The sequence below is a fragment of the Rhea americana genome, unplaced genomic scaffold (assembly GCF_003343005.1).
Source record: "Rhea americana isolate MKP2758 unplaced genomic scaffold, rheAme1 scaffold_408, whole genome shotgun sequence".
Lineage (NCBI taxonomy): Eukaryota > Metazoa > Chordata > Aves > Rheiformes > Rheidae > Rhea > Rhea americana.
Genome location: NW_028186544.1, coordinates 301,021 through 320,287, shown reverse-complemented (window position 1 = coordinate 320,287; position 19,267 = coordinate 301,021). Strand labels below are relative to the sequence as shown.

At 51.5% G+C, this 19,267-nt stretch overlaps 1 protein-coding gene, 1 long non-coding RNA gene and 3 other non-coding genes across 6 annotated transcripts; all 5 read left to right on the top strand.

Moving 5' to 3' along the window:
* Window positions 1-71: 71 nt before the first annotated feature.
* TRNAA-UGC (transfer RNA alanine (anticodon UGC)) lies at window positions 72-143 on the top strand. The gene has a single exon. It is a non-coding gene; the product is annotated as a tRNA-Ala (tRNA).
* A 623-nt stretch (window positions 144-766) lies between these two features.
* TRNAS-CGA (transfer RNA serine (anticodon CGA)) lies at window positions 767-848 on the top strand. The gene has a single exon. It is a non-coding gene; the product is annotated as a tRNA-Ser (tRNA).
* A 589-nt stretch (window positions 849-1,437) lies between these two features.
* TRNAP-UGG (transfer RNA proline (anticodon UGG)) lies at window positions 1,438-1,509 on the top strand. The gene has a single exon. It is a non-coding gene; the product is annotated as a tRNA-Pro (tRNA).
* Window positions 1,510-2,156: 647 nt separating this feature from the next.
* On the top strand, window positions 2,157-10,803 carry FTCD (formimidoyltransferase cyclodeaminase). Its single transcript, XM_085314559.1, has 14 exons — window positions 2,157-2,210; window positions 3,355-3,538; window positions 4,751-4,879; window positions 5,095-5,183; window positions 6,077-6,256; window positions 6,361-6,498; window positions 6,846-6,977; window positions 7,844-7,905; window positions 8,632-8,761; window positions 8,935-9,096; window positions 9,513-9,556; window positions 9,721-9,859; window positions 10,347-10,442; window positions 10,717-10,803. The coding sequence occupies exons 1-14, from the start codon at window positions 2,157-2,159 to the stop codon at window positions 10,801-10,803; spliced, it is 1,626 nt and encodes a 541-aa protein (XP_085170685.1).
* A 1,482-nt stretch (window positions 10,804-12,285) lies between these two features.
* On the top strand, window positions 12,286-16,646 carry LOC146590439 (uncharacterized). Of its 2 annotated transcripts, none has more exons than XR_014897013.1 (4): window positions 12,286-12,331; window positions 13,612-13,648; window positions 13,915-14,273; window positions 16,087-16,646. It is a non-coding gene; the product is annotated as an uncharacterized LOC146590439 (long non-coding RNA). The 2 variants fall into 2 exon arrangements; XR_014897012.1 differs by having other exon boundaries at window positions 12,287-12,362.
* Window positions 16,647-19,267: the final 2,621 nt, after the last annotated feature.

The following is a 19,267-nucleotide window of genomic DNA, read 5'->3' as shown; positions in this document are numbered from 1 at the left end:
TGGGGGGTGTTACAGATGCCACACATGGAGTGAGCAGCAGTGTCCAGTGCGTGCAGGCAGCCTCCAGGCAGGGGGATGTAGCTCAGTGGGAGAGCGCTTGCTTTGCATGTAAGAGGCCCTGGGTTCAAGCCCCAGCATCTCCACATGCCTTTTTTCCACAAAGCTGCCTTGCAGTGCTGGAAAAGGCTGCCTCCTGGGAAGAAGCCTCCTCTCTACAAGCACCCAGCTCCTGGGGAGGACATTTCTGCGCTGGTCAAGTGACTCCAGGACTGGGAGGAGGGTGGCTCTGGGGCAGGTCAGGGGACTTCCTTCTGGATGCAGGGCAAGGGGAGGGAGAGCTGCTTGCTGGGGCATGTGTTGCTGGCATTGCCCTGCTCTGCTGTCCACAGTGCTGCCCCCAAAAGCCCTTTCTCCACGGACAAGGTGGGCAAGTCCTGGCCCTTTCTGGGTTTTGCCTCTGTTTGTTTCCATACAGGCACAGGATGYCGCATTGCTCGCAGGTCTCTCATGGGGAYCATCCATTTGGRCTTCTGGGACATKGCAAAGGYGCCCAGGCTGCCCGTGGCCATCATAGCAGGCATGACTGCCCTTGATGTGCCCTGGCTTGTGTGCATGGGCTGTGCTGCTGCCCAACCAGGAGACTTTCCCACTTCTCATAAAACAGAGTAGCTATGAGAGGCCAGGGTGACATACCCACAAAGGCCATTTGGGTGTCTCACGGCAGGCAGGGGGACATGTACATGCATCCTGCCACAATCACACCTGGGCTGTGATGGCCGAGGGGTGAAGGCGTTGGACTCGAAATCCAATAGGGTTTCCCTGCGCAGGTTCGAATCCTGCTCACAGCGAGAGGTTTTACTCGCAGGGTCCACGGCTGGCATGGTAAATCTCCAGCTGRGGCTTTGGGCCATCCTGGGCTGCCAAGGGCCCTCAGGGGAAAGTCAGGGCTGGAGAAAAGGGTGGTAGCCCCAGCCCTGTCCCTTGTCCTCTGGACACAGCCCAAGGGCCCTCAGGGGAAAGTCAGGGCTGGAGAAAAGGGTGGCAGCCCCAGCCCTGTCCCTTGTCCTCTGGACAGCAGTTACTGCACAGGGAGAGCCATGTATCATGGTTTGGCCCTGGAGCAGCCCGAAGGCAGGAGGGGTGTGCACCCCGGGCCCAGATTTTGCAGCCCCAGAGAGCTGGGGAAGCTGCAGCTGAGGCATACAGGGAGGTAGCGCTATAGTCCTTTCCCCAGGGTCCWGGGTATATTCCCTGTATTGTCTTCTCTTTCCTCTCCAGGGGAGCATGAGAGAGCTGCTGGCTTGAGAGCAGAGGAAGAGAGAGAGGGAGAGGGAACATTTGGGGAGAGCCATCCCCCAGCAGCACTAGGCCCTGTTCCATGCCCAGGGCTGTGGGATGCAAGAGCTGAGCTTGGTGGGGTCCCACYTGCACCATCCTGGCTCGTTGGTCTAGGGGTATGATTCTCGCTTTGGGTGCGAGAGGTCCCGGGTTCAACTCCCGGACGAGCCCTTGTTTTGGGCACCACTGGCCCTGCTGTTGCCCAGCCAGGGCAACATGGCCCCAGGAGTGCCAAGCCTTCAACCACGGGGTCAGGAGTGGGACTGGACCTGGAAGATGTTGAGGATCTTCCCTATGTGAGTCTTCTCTTTGCAGCAGCCGGGCATCTCTGGTCTCCCCATCCTCCAAAGAGCCCCAGGGACATTGAGGATCATCTCTTTTCCTTTGCTAATGTGGACTATCCTCTAGGCAGGAGCAGGCCATCTGAATGGGTAGTCACAAAGGGGTGCTGGGGCCAGACAGCTGCTTTCCTTCATGGGGCAACACCTGTGGCTAGTGATCAGTGGTCAGTGATTACTGATGAGCCCTGGTGCACACGTCACCTGTGGGCCTGGGGACATATTGCCCACAGCTGCACAAAGCCCAGAAGGACTTTTCTACCCAAAGTCACTGCTGTTTTGTTTAACCAAGACCCTTTCTGTCTCTTGGCTTTGGATTAGCATGGTTAATGAGAAACCTGAGCTCTGGGAAAAAGTAACTGATTGGATACTAGAAAGGCTTTTGGTTCTCCGTGGCTCTGGAAAGGACTGCTCAGGCAAACCAGCACAGTGTATAGAACCCAGCACGTGGCTGCGRTGGTACAGGCAGACCCCAGCACCATGGCCAAACTGGTGGAGTGTGTCCCCAATTTTTCAGAGGGGAATAACAAAGAGGTAAGGGAGTAGTGTGGAGGAGGCGATGGGGTGAGAGGCACCGGGGGGTGCAGGTGGCTCGGTTGCTTGCAGGTCAGGGCTGTGAATCAGACATCTCTGCACAGTGTAGGTGGGTGGTTAGTCTGAGGTTAACTTCTGAAGCACTTTATTCCCTGAATTTTTTAGCTCAGTTTATAGTTTTCTATTGCCACTACTCTTTGTTGCCTTTCCTGCTAGCTAAAATCCCACTGAAGTAAAGTCAGAGAAAGCTCATGTTGTTTCCTAGGGAAAAAAGCAAGCCTGAAAGAGGCAGAGACCATAGAGGACAGTTTGCAGCATTTCATAGGAGTTTCACTAGTCCCAAAAGGTGCTTGCTTGGGACTGATGGTGTCCTGCAGCCCTATTTTGGCTGTGCCCTGCTGCAGACCCTGTGCCAGATTTGGTCTGGTATGCCTCCAGGTATGGGCTGTGCAGGCAGTGCTTGCTGCCCAAATGCAGTCCTTTCCCCTTTTTTGCACTTTCATAAGAAACAGGGATTTGGAGCCCTGCTGCTTTCTGCTACCTATAGGTTGCCAGGGCTCTYGACGAAGGTGGCCTGGCATATCCCATTTGGAAATCTCTCTTTCAGTTGTTTTGTCAAACATTATGCTGTCTAGGTTAAAATGATTCATGCTGGGTGTCTACATCAAGCTGAACTTTGGCCCTTCTAGGGAGCCAAAACAAATACTACACTAAAAATCCTGGTTACCCTAGGAAACAGGCTTTGCAGAGACAAATCAATTTTGAAGCTGACAGGGGACAGTATTTTTAGGAATAGCAATTTGTGACAGAACTTTCCAGCATGTAGCTGGCACCTGATCAACCCTCCCTCCTGTGCCACAAGGCTACAGCTTGCAGGGAGCCAGGGGCTGTGTCCCAGCACTGTGCTCCCCCATTGGAAGCAGGATGCTCATGCACTAGAGTCCAGCATCCTCAGTGGCATGGAGTGGTACCCACCAGTGTGTGGTCTCCTTCTTAATCATGGCCCTCAACCTCAGTGCCAGTGGGAATGGGGCTGGAGAGAGCTGCAAAAAGGCTCCTCCATCTTGCACAGCTCTCAGGACTGAGGTGGGCACCTCATCAGGCCTGCTGCCCAGTCTCCTTGTCCGTCTTCACCTTCTCACAGGTGATTGAGGCGCTGGGGCAAGCCATCTCCCAGACGCCTGGCTGCATGTTGCTGGATGTAGATGCTGGGCCCTCTACTAATCGCACTGTCTATACCTTTGTGGGAGCCCCAGAAGCTGTTGTCGAAGGAGCACTGAATGCGGCCCGAGTGGCTGAGCAGCTCATTGACATGAGTCGGCACACGGGTAAGCCTGGGGGAGGCATGGGAGCTGCCCCCATGCCAAGCATCCCTTGGCAGCTGGGGCCTAGGGTGAGCCTCCCTCTTGGCTGTGGCATGCAGGAATGGCTCCTGGCATGCCTTGCATCGCCACAGCTGTGCCCTGGCAGCATGGCTCATCAACTCAAAATCTGTCTTTTTCTCACAGAGGCTAAAAATTGATACAAAAGCATTGCCAGCAGCCAAGCAGGGCATATATCACAGAATTTGTAAGGTTGGAAGGGACCTCTGGAGATCATCTAGTCCAACATCCCTGCTCAAGCAAGGTCACCTAGAACATGTTAGACAGGTTGCATCCAGGTAGGCCTTGAATATCCCCAGAGAAGGAGACTCCACAACCTCTCTGGGCAACCTGGTCCAGTGCTCTGTCACTCTCACAGTGAAGAAATTCAGGCGGAACTTCCTGTGCTTCAATTTCTGCCCGTTGCCTCTTGTCCTGTCACACAGGACAACTGAAAAGAGTTTGTCCCCGTCCCCTTGACACCCTCCCTTCAGGTAGTTGTACACATTGATCAGATCCCCCCTCAGTCTTCTCTTCCCCAGGCTAAAGAGGCCCAGCTCTCGCAGCTGTTCCTCGTAGAGCAGATGCTCCAACCCTCTGATCATCTTCGTAGCCCTATGCTGGACTCTCTCCAGTAGCTCCATGTCTCTCTTGTACTGGGGAGCCCAGAACTGGACACAGTACTCGAGATGAGGCCTCCCCAGGGCTGAGTAGAGGGGCAGGATTACCTCCCTCGACTTGCTGGCAACACTCCTCCTAATGCAGCCCAGGATACCATTGGCCTTCCTGGCTACAAGGGCACATTGCTGCCTCATAGTTAACTTGTCCATCCATCAGCAMTCCCAGGTCCTTCTCTGCAGAGCTGCTTGCCAGCAGGTCAGGCCCCAGTCCCCCGTATCTGCGTCTCCAGCAAGCAGCACTGCCAGGCTGGATATCAGCCAGACTGTACAAAGCTCTTGCTCATATTCTTCTTACAGAGGGCCTGAAACCATCCTTTTGCTGAGCTGGAGTATGTATTACTGTCTCAAACACTGTGTTCCTTGCACTGGAAATGCATTATGGCAAACAGRCTGTAAGCTCAGTCTCCAAAATGGGCTGGGAAAAGGCTTTCCTTCATCCCTCCTTGTCCAGCTTACTCTTACCTGCTCCCTTCCTTCTAACATCTGGTCCTGTCCCCAGGTGAACACCCTCGTATGGGGGCCCTGGATGTTTGCCCCTTTGTGCCAGTTATGAACGTGAGCATGGAGGAGTGTATTGCCTGCGCCTACAACTTTGGGCAGCGTTTGTCGACAGAGCTGGGGGTGCCTGGTGAGTGGGGGAAGTGCTGGATGCCCAGGGCTGTGCCTCCATCCGCACCAATGCTTGACTATATAAAATAAGATGCACTTCTTTTATAAAGGCTTAAGTAGGGCAAAAATACTTTTTTTCTCCAAATGGGCAAAAACGCACCTGTGGTCCCTGTTAGATGACATGCCACAACACCCTTCCCTGGCYTGTCCTTCATTCCCTGCGCTCTCTTGCAGTTTACCTGTATGGAGAGGCAGCACGGCAGGAGAGCAGGAAATCCCTGCCAGCCATTCGTGCAGGAGAATACGAGGCACTCCCCGTAAAGGTAAGTGTGCCTGGCAGCATAGGCTGTCCTGCCTAATGGGCAAAGCTGAGCAGCATCTCCTGGGCCTCAGGGAAGGATTTTGTGCAGGTGGGTGCCGAGGGCTGGCTTAGCTGCCACTTTACTCCCCCAGACCAAAACTTTGGGCCCCACGAGAAGCATCCCCTTCCTGATGCAATTGCTCATGCTGGCTGAGGGGTGTGAAACTAGCTCTCATGTGACCTTCTACTCTTTGCTTAAAAAAAAGTGTTTAGAGGAAAATAATGCTGGGATCTTTCTATACCAACAACCTTACAAGTTTCCCTGGGAAGGAGTCTGGGTACAGTATCTGGATACTGGGCTGAATTTTGGCACCCCAGCACCAGAGTGATGTCGATAAACTGAAGTAATTTTAGTGGGGGCCACCAAGATGATCAGGGCTGGAACATGGACCGTTCAGGGAGAGGCTGAGGCAGCTGGGCGTGTTCATCCTGGAAGATTCATTGATTCATTTTGTCCTCTGTGAGATAAAAAGACCACAGAGAACTTGAGTGAAATATTTCCTTTGGCATGAAATGTAACATTTCTGCTTTAAGCCTATGGAGGCCTTTACACAGAACTGAAACGGGAGGAAGTTTTAAAGTAAAATAGTTAAAAAGAGAAAGAAAAATTGTGCCTTTTTACTTTCATTTTTTATTTCATTTGTACAAGTGTCTTGGCCAGACTGAGAGGAACCAATGAAATGCTTTGGATGCTGCTGAATGTGAAAGGGGTTGTTGCAGGCACCGACTGGGGAGGTAGACACTTTCCCTGGATGGACAGCTGTCCATCTCGGCACAGCCTCAGCAGCCCACTCATGCTGTTTGGCAGTGCTAGCCAATATACTTTCCTCCCTTGTGCTCTGTTTCACTCCCCAGCTTGTGAAACCAGAATGGGCTCCTGATTTTGGGCCTCCCACCTTTGTCCCCCGGTGGGGGGCCACAGTGACGGGAGCCCGGACCTTCCTTATTGCATACAACATCAACCTGCTCTGCACCAAGGAGCTGGCTCACCGCATTGCCCTCAACATCCGGGAGCAGGGCCGCGGCACTGACCAGGTACCCTCATGTTGGCCCTGTACTGGGCATGGTCCTGATTGCCCCTATGCATCTCACGGCTGAGCTGGCCACTCCTGCACCTTGACCACAGAAGCTCTTTGCAGCCCGGGCGCTTGAAGAAAGTCCAAGGAATTGGCTGGTATTTGGAGGAAGAGAATATAGCCCAGGTTTCGACAAACCTCCTGGACTTTGAGACCACACCACTCCACGAAGTCTATGAGGCGGTCTGCCGAGACGCAGAGGTGAGAGGTATAGAGTGGCATGCAATGCTTTTCTCAACTGGGTACTTTGTAAAGGTTATCCCCCTGCAAGCTTTTGGCCGTGTCCAAGGGTCTGGCTCTGCTTTGTCTTGCTCTCAGCTCAGCAAAACCAGGCAGAGACCCAAGCAACAGGAAACCCCAAGTACTTAGTGGCTGGCTGCTAATTCCCAGCTCCAGACTCACCTCTGCAAGGTGGGAGATGTGTTGAAGGCATTTCTGTGTGCCTCTCAGATCCCAGGAAAGGGACCATTAGTCCCAGACAGAAGAGTGGTAGTGGAGGCATGGCAAATATCTCTGGAGGGCAGTCATATTTCCACTGTCCTTTGCAGGCTCTGAAGCTCCCTGTGGTGGGGTCCCAGCTGGTGGGGCTTATCCCCAAGAAGGCCATGCTGGATGCAGCTGAGTTTTACATCAAGAAGGAAAACCTTTTCATCCTGGAGGAGGAACACAAGTTAAAGCTGGTAATGTGGCTCCCCTGGCACCAAGACTGGCATGAGATCACAAGCAAGGTCTCACTAACCTCCCAAAGTGCCACCTTCTCTGTTACTGCTTGGAGATTTGAGATCAGGTCAGCCCCCAGGCAGACTGTATGCCCTTGTGGCATTTCACTTGAGAGATGATGGCTACCACTGGGAGTGGCCTGGCAAGCTGTGAGGACAAAGTGGGTGAGATGAACTGATTTACTGTCATGATCTATAGAAGCTGAGATGCTAAGGGGAGCAAAAACCCCTGTTAGAGGGTAAATCCTGTTAGGGCAGAGTACAGGCCTCTTAGCCTGCTTGTGTGGAAGCAGGGAGGGGAAGGAGATCTTCACAAAATTCAAGGACAGCATTTGCCTTCACAAGAAACTGTCCCAAGATCCGTGTTAAATGGAAAAAAAAAATAAGACAGACGCCAGTTTTCAGCTCCAGGAGGAGCTCCAGGAGTGGGGAGGAACTTTTCCACCGTATGGGGATTGTGCTAGATAAGAGCAAGCTAATTATTTATCAGTGCATTTTCCATTTGCTCTCATGTGGCTATGAACATACCCCAGCTTTGGGATGGGAAATTCTCTCAGACCTGGTGACAATGTGGGTTAGGGCAGTTTAAACTCGTTGGCCTGGCTCTTCTTTCCTCTCCCCTGGGTGGTAGCCTACACAGCTGTCTTCCAGGGATCAAAGAGCTCATGTTTAACTAAAAGAAGTGAGTAAAAATGTAGTAGGACGCATTGGTGTCCTAGCTGAGCACAGGGAGATTTGTGCCTGGTAGCACCACAAGGCACTACATCTTGTGCATGGATATACTGATCCTAGCTGCGGACTGATGTGGCATGTGCTGCTTCTTGCAGGTGATCAGCCGTCTGGGCCTGGATTCCCTGTCTCCATTTAACCCCCGGGAGCGTGTCATTGAGTAGGGACCTGCTTCTTGCTTTTCTTTATTGTGTTTGGTGTCTGCCTGGATGGGGGGAATCCCATGGTCCACCTCTTTTATCAAGCTTATTTTGGAAGCAGTGCTTGTATTCTTGCTACCTTTGGGCTCCTCCTGCAAGGAGCCAGGGGACCACTCTGCTGAATGCTGCACATACACAGAGATGGACCCTGCCACCAAGAATTGATGGTTATGAATTTGGGATTCAGAGGGAACTCAGATCCCCCTGAAAGGCAGTAGGAGCAGATTTTATTGACAAATTCAGGCAAGTATTTGTTAAATTTCCATCCAGCCCTTCCAGCACACAGCAGCGGAAATTTCAGCCTCTGGCTCGTGTGCTTTCCTCCAAAGACAGACACCATCTTTATAGCAGATAGTATGCTCTGTGTAGGAGAAGAGGAAAGGGAAATTCATCTGTGCTGGTGTGAAATGAGTATATGCACTTTAAGCCCCAGTCCTTGAAGCCCTCGGGCACGACTGCAGTGGTGCAGTGTCTAGGGGTAGACTTGCTCCCCAGGCACATTTCCATGCCTATAGAACTAAGGGGTTTGGGACAGATGAAAACCTGTTGGAGAGAGCAGTGTAGGAGCATAGGCGATTTGTTGTTACGGGGAGGAGAAGGGATGTGACAGTGGTGACCAGTGCCCCATGTGCAGGGGGCTGGTAGCTGGTATGGGGGCTCTGACTCGTGTTTCTGCTGTGCCACAGGTACCTAGTACAGGCAGGAGAAGCAGACAAGGGGCTGGTGGCCAAGCCACTGTATGCCTTCGTGCGAGCAGTTGGCGGGAGGTCAGCGGCACCAGGAGGAGGCTCTGTGTCTGCAGCTGTGTCTGCGCTGGTATGTGTCCCAGCTCCAGGGTGGGTGGCATGCCCCTGCCTACCTGAGTGCTCCTCTGGGTGGTTCCTTGTGAGGGCGCTTCTTGGTAGGCCAAGGCCTTGAAGGGGACCTGGTGTGGTGGCAGAGGTGGGCTTTGAATCCCACTGGAGGATTTACTCCCCTTGCCCTTGCAGGGAGCAGCGCTGGGCTGTATGGTGGGGCTGATGAGCTATGGGAAGCGGCAGTTTGAGCAGCTGGATGCTGTCATGAGGAAGCTGATTCCCCCCTTCCACCAGGCCATGGATGAACTGGTGGCCATGGTTGATGCCGATTCCCGTGCCTTCAGCAGCTACATGGTGAGGTCCCGCTGCTGTCGGGCAGGTGTCAGGGAAGGGGGCGGTTTTCCAGCTGGGAGCAGGGTGGCAGCATTGCATCCCCCTGGAGACCCTTGGGAGCAGAGCTGTAAGCTCAACCTCAGGAATTGGCTGTTGGAGCAAGTGTACCCAGCTAATGGGTAAAATGGGGCTCCCTGACACTGTGAGTGCTCCCATTTGTCCAGGGAAACAGCTGGACATTAGCAAATCTCTGCTCTGAAAGCCCAGTAACTTGAAACAGAATCTAAGATCCAGGTAAGAGACATCGTGTGGGGTAAAGGGACATTTTTCAGACTATGGGAGCTAAGAGGTCTCCTGCAGCGCCTGATGTGGGGCACATGAGATCTCAGAACAAGCTGCAGCCCTGGCTGACCAAACCTACTTTTCTTTACCTGCAGGAAGCTATGAAGCTGCCAAAAAGTACCCCTGAAGAGAGGGCGAGGTGAGCTGGGCTGGCTTCATGAATGAATTAACTCTTATCACAATACCACTGCTGGCCCAAGAGCTTGCCTTGATGATGGGGGATTGCATGTGGCAGGAGAAGAGCTACCTGGGGCAGCATATACTTGTCCTGGTGCTCACGTGGGGGCTATCCTCTCTTACTAGGCGTGCAGCTGCCATGCAGCAGGGGCTGAAGACGGCGGTGGAAGTACCCTGTGCCCTGGCAGAGAAGGTGAATGGACTCTGGCCTGCATTAAAGGAGATGGCATGCCACTGCAACCTGGCCTGCAAATCTGACATCCAGGTACTGCCCCACACTCAGAAGCTGCTTCAGCCATGGAACTCTGCATGCTCTCCTGGATGGGACCTTGGAGGCTGCCTGGCTTATTACCTTCTCCAGCAAGGTTTCCCAYTGCTGTGTGGCTCAGGTGGCCTTGGAGACCTATGACATGCATCTCTTAAGCTCTGCTTTTTGAACCAGCCAGTAGTTTTAGCCCACTAACTTTTTGGYAGATGGCAGCCCCAAAGGACCTCTTGACTCAGTTTTCCCATCTCTGTGGCAAAGCCACAGTTCCTACCTTCAGAGCCACTGACTGAAAATACTGGGTTGGAAAGCACTGCTTCACATAACAGGCCAGGCCTGCATGCTGCAGTGAGCATCAAGTCACTGAGACTAGAAATCCATGGGCAAATTAGAGCATAAGGGTCTGACCTAATGTAGGACCTTAAAATGTTACTCTGTTTCACCAATAAAGGCTATTAAAATTGCTTTCCAAAAACCTTTTCCATAGGTGGGAGCYAAGATGCTGGAAGCTGGTGTGTATGGGGCCTATTTCAATGTCATGATCAATCTCARAGACATAACAGATGAGAAGTTCAAGCAAATGGTAAGCAGGGGCTGCATTGTGCCCTGGTACTGTCACTGCGTGGGGGCCCTGTGACTGAGACAAGGTGGGGCAGAAATGCAGAAGAGGTCCCCTGAGAACACTCTGTTCTGGGGCTGGGCGGCCCAGGTGTCCAACACACTCAGCACCCCTGGCCCTTCACCATGAGCAAGGTTTGTGCTGGGCTGTGCATGGCAGGGCCAGGCAGCAAAGACAAGGGAGTGACTTTTGCGTCCTTTCAAGTGGCAAATGATTAACTTTCTCCTTCCTTGTGCAGATGTCCCAGAAGGTCTCCGGGCTCCTGGAAGAGGCGAAGCAGAGCTTGGCACTTGTGCTGGCACTGCTGGAGAAGCGGGCAGCGTGAGAGGGGCTCAGGGCTGGGCTGTGGAGCTCTGCAGCAGCAAATACAGTTGGGAAACACATGTGTCCCTGCCTGGGCTTCTTTGGCACCCACTCTAGGAGAGCTGTTCTGCTCAGGCAGAGCCCCCCATTGTGTCCCCTGGCCCGAACCAGTGTCTCCCTGGCTCAGACAGGGAGGGCAGAGAGTGGATTTTGGTGGTGGAGTCTAGTTCCCCTGGCTCACGCCAGAAAGGACTGGTCTGGGCCTGGCCTTGCCACCCGCAGCCCCAAGTCTGTCTGTACTGGGTTGGGTTCAGTGGTGAACCTGGGGTCACCCCAGCCTGCTGCATGCACAGAGCTCCCCAGCTCTAGGGCAGTCACCTAGCCAGCACAACTCAAGAATGCTCGTGCGATACAGCTCACAGGCGATGGCTGGTAKAGTAAAACCCTGTGCATGGGCATCTCCTGACCTTACACACACACCTGCATGCTTTTGCACTCAGAAAACATCCCATGACACCCTCCTGCCTCTAGGTCTGGGGAATGTCCTCTCCCCGAGTCACTTGCTGCAGAGTGTCTTTTTTTATTGTGCATGACAAGCATATTTGCGTTGCTCACTGCCCTAGGGAAAGGAGTGATACCAAACACAGGACACCATTGGGTTGTGTAAATGGGGGCACACCACAGGGACAGCATGGGGAAAATGCTGCCCCACCTGCCTGGAGAAAATGAGATGAGCATCAGGCACCCAACCTTTCCTCATGTCTTCATCTGCCCCACAGACTACAGCCATCTGCATCRTTAGATCTAATGGCAGATATTTCCTCACCTACCCTCACACCATTGTAGCACCATGACCTGCTCCAGGGGAGCCCCTGCCTCCCCTGATCCTCATTTCTCTGGCAGTAAGAGGGGAGGCATCACCAGCAATCTCTGACTGCCCATCCAAGGTGAGAGAGTGCCTCGCACAATCCCCTCTGCCTCTCACCTGGGCTGTCCCAGCTCCAGGGCATTTGTCCCCAGGAGCTGGACTGAAATGCAGGGACATCTTGGTAGAGCTTCTTGTAGGGTGAAGGGGGGGAGGTGGCAGCAACACCTCTGTCTGCTCTCACTCTGACACCCAGGCATTTGGCTGACCTTGGATGCCCTGCAGCGCCCATGGACAGGGAGCTCATCCCTTCCCCATGTCTATCCCCTCCTGGGATTTTATGTTGGTGCCTGGGGCACAGACCATGGTTCACGGCAGGGACGCCTGACTCACCCCACCAGCTGATGCCAGGTGCTGAAAATCTCCACCCTTGCTCCCACATTTTTATCAGCCCTAGCAGACCTTTGTGCCTGGGCTGGGTGCGGTGTGTTTACATTTCTGTATGTGTCCAAGGTGACGGTGAAAGCAGAGGGGAGCAGGGAGTGGTAAAGCCAGTTTCAGTGCTTTAGGGTGTCAGCCCTGCCCTCAGGCAGGGCCCACCTATTTAAAGGGTGCCAGAGTGCTGGTCCTACCACCCCAGGGAGAGCCGTGCTAGAGACAGTGATCAGAGCTGCTGCTGGAAGAGGTGCAGGTCCTCTCTTCTGACTAAAGCGGAGGTTTGAATGTCTGCATTTATAGCCAGTGGGGCTGGCAAGTGTTTTGGGGTTGTGTGTGTGTGTGTGTGTGTGTGTGTGTTGGGGCTATGCATTGTCACAAGAAAGCCACATGGCAGCCATGCAGGGGTGGGGGTGGGGGGGCAGGACCCTCTGTTASGACCCTGCTGTGTCTAGCAGACCCCGAGCCAAGGAAAGTTGAAGRCAGCCCCTGGCTCAGTAGCTGACTGCAGAGTGCTTGCTGCAGCTGCCTTTGCTGTGTTGTTTTTCTGCAATTTTGGTAAGTTAAGGCGGCTCATGAGGGAGCSGTACATAGCAGAGCTGGGGGGCAGTCGGGAGCATCTGGAGCAGTGGGAGCACGGGTACCTGTCGACCAGGGTGCACTGATCCTGTGGATGGGCTGGGCTGGGATGCTGTGCCCCTGGCCCCTTGGTGTGTATGCAGTCAGAGGCTGAGCACACAAACTTGCTCACAGCCTGTGCAGAGGGCATGCTTTGGGCCTGAGCTGGTTTACTATTTCCTTTAACTCCTTTCAGTTGAAGCCACCTGCCCAGGCTTTGCAGGTTACACAAAGCCAAGGTAGTTGTTGCTGGGGGACAGGGCTGACACTGAGAGGGACAGAGCAGCTGTGAGGATCTGTGGTAGAGTGAGATCCCTGGGGAGATGAATATTGTCTTTGTGCTTGGGGATAGATATTTGGGGCAGACAAGCCAGGTCCTGGCTGCTCACAGCATGATGACATACCTGTGGTTAGAAGTACAGTGTGGACAGGGATATATACCTGGGGAGCTAGGAGCAGCAGTGCTATGGAACACGCTGGAGCTAGATGTCAGACCTGTTTGCACGGCTGGGGCCACCTAGGTCAAAGGATGATGAATTCAGGGCTGGGTCGGTGCACAGCTGGGCTAAGGAGAATCTAATGGTGATTGGTATGGCCAAGTCCAAAGACTAAAGTGCAGCTAAAAGAGCCACATTCCACCTTTGGACTGCAGTGCTCTTTAAACTTTCCAGGCCCTGCAGCCTTTCAGGGGGCAGTACATGGCGTGGCTGTGCCCTTGCTGTGGCAYGAAGGCCAGTACAAGTGTGCAAGGCAAGAGGCTTGTGTTGCCCAACCCACACACTTGTAGAGGGTCTGAGAGTGAAGGGAGCCACGGCTGCTCAAGTGAGGGAAGGGTTCTCATGGGATATCCTGAAGTGCAGCCTTGGGTTACAAGAGTAGCTGTTAACCTCTTCACTTGTCCTTCCCTTCCAGCTTGGAGGCTGCAGGAGGATGTGGAACCCCAACCAAGGTGAGGGGGCTCAGCACGGCCTGGGGAGAGCCATGGGCATTGCCTGGTCTTTGCAGACTGGAGAGTGGTTTGGTGCGATCTCCACTGAAACCCAAAGGGATTACTTTGCTACCAAAGGGTGATGGGACATTGTTTGTGATGAGAGGGGGGTTAAGCTGGGGCACATCCTTTACGTGCAGGGGTACACAAGCTCCCTGCAGGCATCAGCTGTGCGGGGAGCTATGGGGTCTGGCAATGCTTGCAAACATATACTCTCTTCTTTCCAGGAACACCCGGAGGGGTACCACCACCACAAGTGCAAATTTGCCCACCTGCCCCGGCAACATGCCCTGGGTCCTACACGCCACCAGGTCCCTATCCTGGCTACCCTCCAGCACCATCTGCCCCCCCTGCAGCCCATCCCATGGGACACCCGGGTAGCTACCCCTGTGGTCCCCCTCCACCTGGCCCCTGCCCTCCTGGACATCACCCCCACAGGCCCCACCATCCAGGGCATCACCCCCATGGGCACCCCCCACCAGGAGTGCAAGTGTGCCCACCATGCCCAACTAACTGCCATCAGAAGCATCATAAGAAGCACAAGAAGAAACACTCAAAGTCCAGCCATAAGCACCATGGAGGCAAGGTAAGGAGAAAGAGTCCTGCTCTGATCTTTTCTGACAATCCTATGGTCACCCCACACATGCTGTAGCTCTCTAGGCAGGCTTCTCTGGGCTAGAGATGTTGTGGTGATGTACTGAAACATCAGCTACATCATTTCTTGAAGTCATTTCAAATATAGGTCTGATGCAGCTCAATATACTAGAGGAGCCCTGACACACACATCAGGTGTACTGAATCTCAGGACTTCCTTCTGCTTACCAGTGGGTCATGTCTTTGTAAGGCTCAGTGCCCTTCATCACAAAAGCAGTTCAGTTCCCTCTTTAGAATCACTGCTGTGGAGCTAGTGATTTTATTGCCCAGAAAATTTCTTTTTCCTTTTTTGAGGATTTTCATTTTTGAGGATTTTTAAGCGTATGCTTTTCTCCAAAAATGTAGTAATTTCAATAGACATTGAAAACTTTTCTTTGTTTTCATTCCTCAGCCTTCAGAGAGTTGTTTTTTGCCTTTTAAAGGCTGGTAAGGAATTTGCTTAAGAATTGTCCATGGACTACTTCTGCATCTAAGAGAGAATGTAAATGGTGCCAGTTTTTCATAATCAGATTGTAGCATTAAATACACTTGCTACAGAGTACATGAAGTACTTGAGTGTTCATAGAATGAGGGCTTCACTACAATGAGGAGCTGGCAGAAGGTACACTTTGTTTACAACTGTACAGATTAAAAAACATATGTATCTACACATATCCTGTCAAGCATCTAAAGAACAACCTAGTCTTGTACCCGCAGAGAGGAAATGTGATGTAAACACCAAATCCCTGTGGAGGGAAGATCCTCCCAAATGCTTCTGGGAGGCCTACAGAAAATGCCTTCTTAGTGACTGGCACCATCTGGAGTAGGTTTGAGTAAGGAACAAAAACCCTGCTAAACAAAAACTCCAGTACCACCACCAGACAAGCATTTTGCAAGCAAAGCAAACCATGAGCTCCTCTTGACATTTAACAGCTTGGAAAGTTATCTGCCTTGACATTTGCCCTCACTGACAGAAAGCAGAACTCTTCTGGAATTTAATGAGCCTTAACATCCTTTTAAAATAACCCCTCCTCCTTCTCAGCCTCCTCCCCCACTATGTGCCTGCAATTATATTCTCCAAACATTGTGGCAGAAAACATTGTGGTTTCCAACTGTATAATGTGGTTGAAGGCCAGGAAACTCTAACAGTTTCAGAATAAATGTTGTGATCATTTTATTAGTAGCCGTTTCATCTTAATGCCAAGGTAGCCCTGCCAAGACACTGAAATTTATTGTCTGAGGCCTTGATGTTGTGATAAATCACACATAGGCTTGCTCTCAGCGTGATATTAACAATGCTAATTACAGGCTTACAGTTAAGCCAGTGTGCAAACCTGAGTACACGACTTTTGCTAGAGTGCAAAGATATTTGGAGAAAGGTGAGTTAGCCAGCTCTGAATGCAGTCAGAGATTTGTGTTGCCTGCATTGCACCAGATGTGTACGCCACAGACTCAATCATGACCCAGGTTGGCTCTGGCACTGGGAAGACACCTGACCCCTTTATGGCCCCTGCACTGGGACAGCTCTTGCTGTTGAACTTGTGCTGTCAGCTTAGTGTTACCAGAGACACTTGCAACAGGTCCTGCCAGCAGCTGTATTTATTGTATATGCTGCATTGGGTGGATTGGTAAGAGCCAAACAATAAACAGCCGGGTACCCAGGGCAAATATCTAAAGATGTAGGATCATTAACACCTATTATAAATGGCATGAATGAGGGGCATTTCCATGCTATCCTAAAATCATTTACTCTCTTCCTCCTCCAGCACTCCTCAAGCAGCTCAAGCAGCAGTTCTGATTCTGACTAAAGAAGACTGGTCCTACCTGTCTGGCGATGAATCAACAGAAAAAAACAAAACATGAAGATGAATGTCCCATGAGGACTATCAGTTTGTTCCTTTCACCTTTCTCTGCAAACTGGATTTTGCCTGTTGAGTGATTTTTTTGTTTTTAGTTTGTAAATTCTGAAGTCTGGAGTCACTGCAAGAACACAACCAGCAATTCCTTCCTGTCTTTGGAGAGAGCCCTTGCCTGGATGAGAGTCATTCTCATAACTCTGCACTTCACTAAAAATGATCCATGAAGAATACAGGCAACAGTGCAAGGAATACCATGTGATGGTTTGCAGTTGCTGGTCTGTGTGTGATTATCACTGTACGATAATGCTAACTACTAAAATGGATCCCAGCACTTGTTAGAGCTCTTTAAATCTAATTTGAACCTTTCCATCTGTGGCAGGAGGGTTGACTGGGGAATTTGGGGGCCCTCCCCTTGCTGAACTGTACAGATTGACAGGATAAAAATTTGGATATTTGAAATAGAAAAAAAGTAGTGCGGTCTCTTTCCTAGGCATCTGAGCCATGATTACAGGACTGTGGCATGCATGCTCAGTGTATAGCTGGCAAAAGTGAAAAGCCTGTGTCAGTGCTGCTACCATGGTTTTGATGCAGAGCTGCTAGAGTTACTGGTGTATTTATCTACTTTGGCCACTGTTGTAGCTCGAGAAGAGCCTTTCTAATCCTGTTATGGAGAGGTCTCTGTTGTCACCAAGGTCTGATTGTTAGACCCAGTGGCACAAACATGAGCAGCTCACCACATCAGAGTGAATTTCCAAAAAAGATATGCAGCCAGTCTCACAAAGATTTAATGTTAGCACACCCTGCACTCCATACTACATGGCTCTCAGCCAAGCTATCAGAGGCTCTTGTCAGCTCAATGGACTGCCTAGGTATGGCCTGTGTCTTTTGCTGGCCTGTGTTTTCAGGAACTAACTTCTATGTGTGAGATCTTTGTGGCACTGCTGACTGAATGTGCATGTGTGTGTGTGTTGGGGCAGTAGACCCCATACCTGGAAGGGAGGTGAGTGTCTTTGGTTACCCACTCATCATGGCTTGCAACTAGACGCTGTCATGTTTCATCCTGTAACTTCTCAAGAAGCTTCCCTTATAGGTCTCCTTTTCAAAGGAACAAAGAAACACGGTAGTGAACCTATAGGCACGCTGTTTCTCAGTTATAGCAACAATTTCTCAGTTTCCCACAGCAATGCATGCACTGGCCCAGGCTTGTGCTGGGAGTGCATCCTTGCATCCATGCTGCAGGTGCCTTTGCAACCCTTGCCTGAGGGACGCCCTACACAAAACTCATATCCTGCCTAACCTCTCCTCTCCATGCCACCTCCACAACCCTGCATTCTACCTTACAGAAATGCCCTGTTCTTTGGGTATTCCCCTGACCAGCTTTCCATGCTCTAGGCACACAAATGTTGGATGAAAGAGGAACTGAAGAAGATATGGGGAAAGCTTGATTCAAATGCCACACCACTTTTGCAGTGGGGAAAGGCACACAGACCCAAAGAATAGTTTGAGGTTGGAAGGGGTGTCTGGAGATCACCTGATCCAGCCTCCTCCCCACCCCTACTCAAGCAGGGTCAGCTAGCACAGATTGCCCAGAATCATGTCCAGTCAGGGTTTGACTATCTCCAGGATGGAGACTCTACAACCTCTCTGTGCAACCTGCAATATTGAGCTCCCTCACAGTAAAAAAAACGTTCTTACACTTCTAATCAAAGAAAGACAACGCTACAGAGACAATCACATCCTTCGACGTCCTTGAAGTCCTGATGTCACAGCATGCCAGAATGATCACTAATTCTCTAATTCCCCCTCCCCAGTTCATGACTAGAAAAGACCAAAGAGCTGTCGCCGAGGCTCTGACCACCTGTAATGCCTTCAGGGATCTCTCACATTTCTGGCTGGTCTTTATGCTGCCATGACTAGTGGTCTCACTTCATTACTCACACACTTTGGTGTGTGCACCTTGGTGCCCAGCCTACAGGAGCTCATCAGTAGTCAGGAGCATGGCCCAGATACCAAGGGTGAGTAAAAGAGTGGAGTTGTCCCTGCATGGGGTCAGAGGGCTAGGGAGCAGGATTAGACTCTAAACTGCTTAAGGAGATGAGAAACCAGTACCATAGGGCAGAGCAAAACATCTGTGCTCTTCTCATTCATAGCTTTGGGCCTGGAGAACATGAATGAGGACACTACCTTGGTCATACTGAAAGTCATGGTCAGGATCGGCGCAGCAGGGAAGCAGGAGAGTAGGCCTACAATGGGATTGTGCATGGTGGGCAGTGGGGGAGAGCTGGAGCAGCCCAATCAGCTCCTTTGGTTCCTTCTGCTCCTCAGCAGTGCCCTGCAATCCCTGAGTTGGGGTGCTCATCTTAGGCATCAATGGCCTTGAGTTCCATTTGAAAGAAAAGGCAGAAGACAAATGTTTCCTGAACACCAGCAGTGAGGTGGGATCTGGTTGAATGCTGCAGTCCTTGGGAAGAGCAAAGCTTCTACTTTTTCATGGTCATTCCTAAGAGAATTCCCAAGGCTGGAGCTACAGGCTGAGCCAGACTAACTGCYGCACTCAGAGTCCTGTAGAGATGTATTCATTTACAGAATGGTGTTCCATGAACTCTAGGAAAAGTCAAGCCAGTTTAACATCAGGAGAATCAGCAGCTCATTAAAATCAAGCAAACAAACAAAACTACAGAGGCTTTGCAGGATAGAGTGAAAAGAGTTTATTTGTTGATTTCTGCAGACAGCATAATCCAAGTTCAAATCTGGGTAGTGCTTGGCAGATACTGGTTGGAATAAGGCACCATGGTTATTTCGAGCACATTAGGATGACAGGGTGAGGCAACTCCGTATGCTGCCTGGTATTCTGAGAGTTGTTGGGAGGCATGCTAGTCCTCTGAAGCTGGATTTTAGGTAGTGTAACAGGTTCTGGTGAAGGTAGGGATGACAGAAGGAGGCAAGGGAAATACRGCCCATAGGAAAACTAAAATCTTTAAGTTGGTGTATGAAATTTGAGATTGATAGATCCCTGAAAGAAGCATCTGCAGACAACTGTAGAAGGTAGCACAACCTCTAGATTAGGCTGGTGCCTCATCCCATCATA